This window comes from Aplysia californica, unplaced genomic scaffold (assembly GCF_000002075.1).
Source record: "Aplysia californica isolate F4 #8 unplaced genomic scaffold, AplCal3.0 scaffold00799, whole genome shotgun sequence".
NCBI classification, from domain to species: Eukaryota; Metazoa; Mollusca; class Gastropoda; order Aplysiida; family Aplysiidae; genus Aplysia; species Aplysia californica.
The window spans coordinates 182,235-183,872 of record NW_004798069.1 but is presented as its reverse complement, the minus strand read 5'-3'; the positions used below and the strand labels follow the sequence as shown (position 1 = coordinate 183,872).

Below are 1,638 nucleotides of genomic sequence, written 5' to 3'. Positions count from 1 at the left end.
TATTTTTGGCAAGGGTTAATGATTCAACGGCCCTCTGCTATTGAAAAAGTTGCAGATCTTCAAGATTGAAAAAAAAATAACCACTAATTTTTTTTTAAAAATTATTTTTGTTATTCCATTCTTAGAAATTCCATCTGTCATGGGTTTAGTGTTTGGTCTATCACAGAGATGAAATGATATCATTATTTGTTGTTGTTGTTGTTGTTGTTATAGATCCAGCAATAGCTGGACTCTCGCCCTTCTGTCCAATGCCATGTAGTGATAAGTGCAGGATATCATTATTTGTAAATGACGTATGTTTGGCTTAAACTTATTCTTATCTTTGACATCAGGACGTTAACTTAGAACCTAGTTGATAAACATTTTATGATTCTTTTAGACTTGATGAGGGAATTTGTTTTGTCTTTTTTGGGGAGGGGGGGGGGAGTATAATACTAAATGACCGTTGTGGTATTAATGTGTCGAGTTTACAGCTTGCCAGCAGTCTCTGAGTGATGTGTTGTCGGTTGTCTCTGCACAGGTTGAAGCTCCATTTGTGCCCAAGACAAAGGGTGCCGGCGACACGGCCAACTTTGACGACTACGAGGAAGAGCCATTACGCATCTCGTCGACGGAGAAATGTGCCAAAGAGTTTGCCGATTTTTGATAGCTGTGTAATAACAACAACAACTGGACAATGCTACATCACTACCACAACCACCACCACCACCCCACCTCCATCATCACCACTATTTTCATCATTACTACTAACAAACTGCGAGTGTGAGACGAGAGGAAGAAAGTGAATAGTAAAAAAAAAGAGAGACACTTAGTCACAGTGCAGCCTGAAGTGATATTTTGGGTGGGGCTGAGTTGTCGTTTTCATTTTTTTTTTAGGGAAGAGTTAATCATGAAGTCAGTGGCATGATGGGTGGCTGTGTGTGTGTGTGCGTGCGTGCGTTTGTGTGTGTGTGTGCCTGCATGTGTGTACATACGTGCACTTGGGTAACACGGGATGTGAGAGCTGTGCCCTGGTGGGTGTACAGTTGAGTTGCCGCAGTATGTAGCTGAGCCCAGCTGTGTTTTTTCCTCCCACTTTACCCTGTCAACTGCTGAAGAGGGAGAGAGCGACTTACGGAATCTTGTCCTCGGCAAACGTGTTTGGATGATTAGAGGGATGCGACCCAAGGTCTTCCCGACTACCACCCGCAACAAAACAACTTTTTTGGATGAAGATTGTCTGGGGTTTATATATATTTTTTCTCCAGGTTATTTCTTGGCATGTGATCTATATATGGCTGGTGTTTTCCCCTGACCCAGATTTATGCATTGCGTTGGGAATGTGTGCCCGACTGACTCGAACGCGTGCCCTGACGATACGCTTGCTCACTGAATGGGTGTGGAAGGATACCCAATTTTTTTTTGCTAAGGAAGACTGAATGTTTAACAATGTGTGTCTTTGATTGTGTTGCTTTGTATTCCCACCCCCCACCCACCCCCACCCCCATACCCTCCCCCCGTCTAGTGCGTTTTGTCGTTGTTTGAAATCTATTATTTATGCCTATAATGAGTTGAGTGTTTGTGTACAGGACACCTGAGCGACTAGCCAGTTGGCTCAGTGAGGACACTTACTACTTTGGTAGCTTGGACACGTCTTGA

General features: G+C 43.4%; 1 protein-coding gene across 1 annotated transcript in view; it reads left to right on the top strand.

The window, feature by feature from the left end:
- Positions 1-845, top strand: part of CAPLA (catalytic subunit of protein kinase A) — a gene marked incomplete in the record, with an annotated part of 64,499 nt that extends 63,654 nt beyond the window's left edge. The window contains 1 exon segment of the mRNA NM_001204491.1: positions 521-845. Coding sequence (NP_001191420.1) covers positions 521-646 — 126 coding nt within the window.
- Positions 846-1,638: the final 793 nt, after the last annotated feature.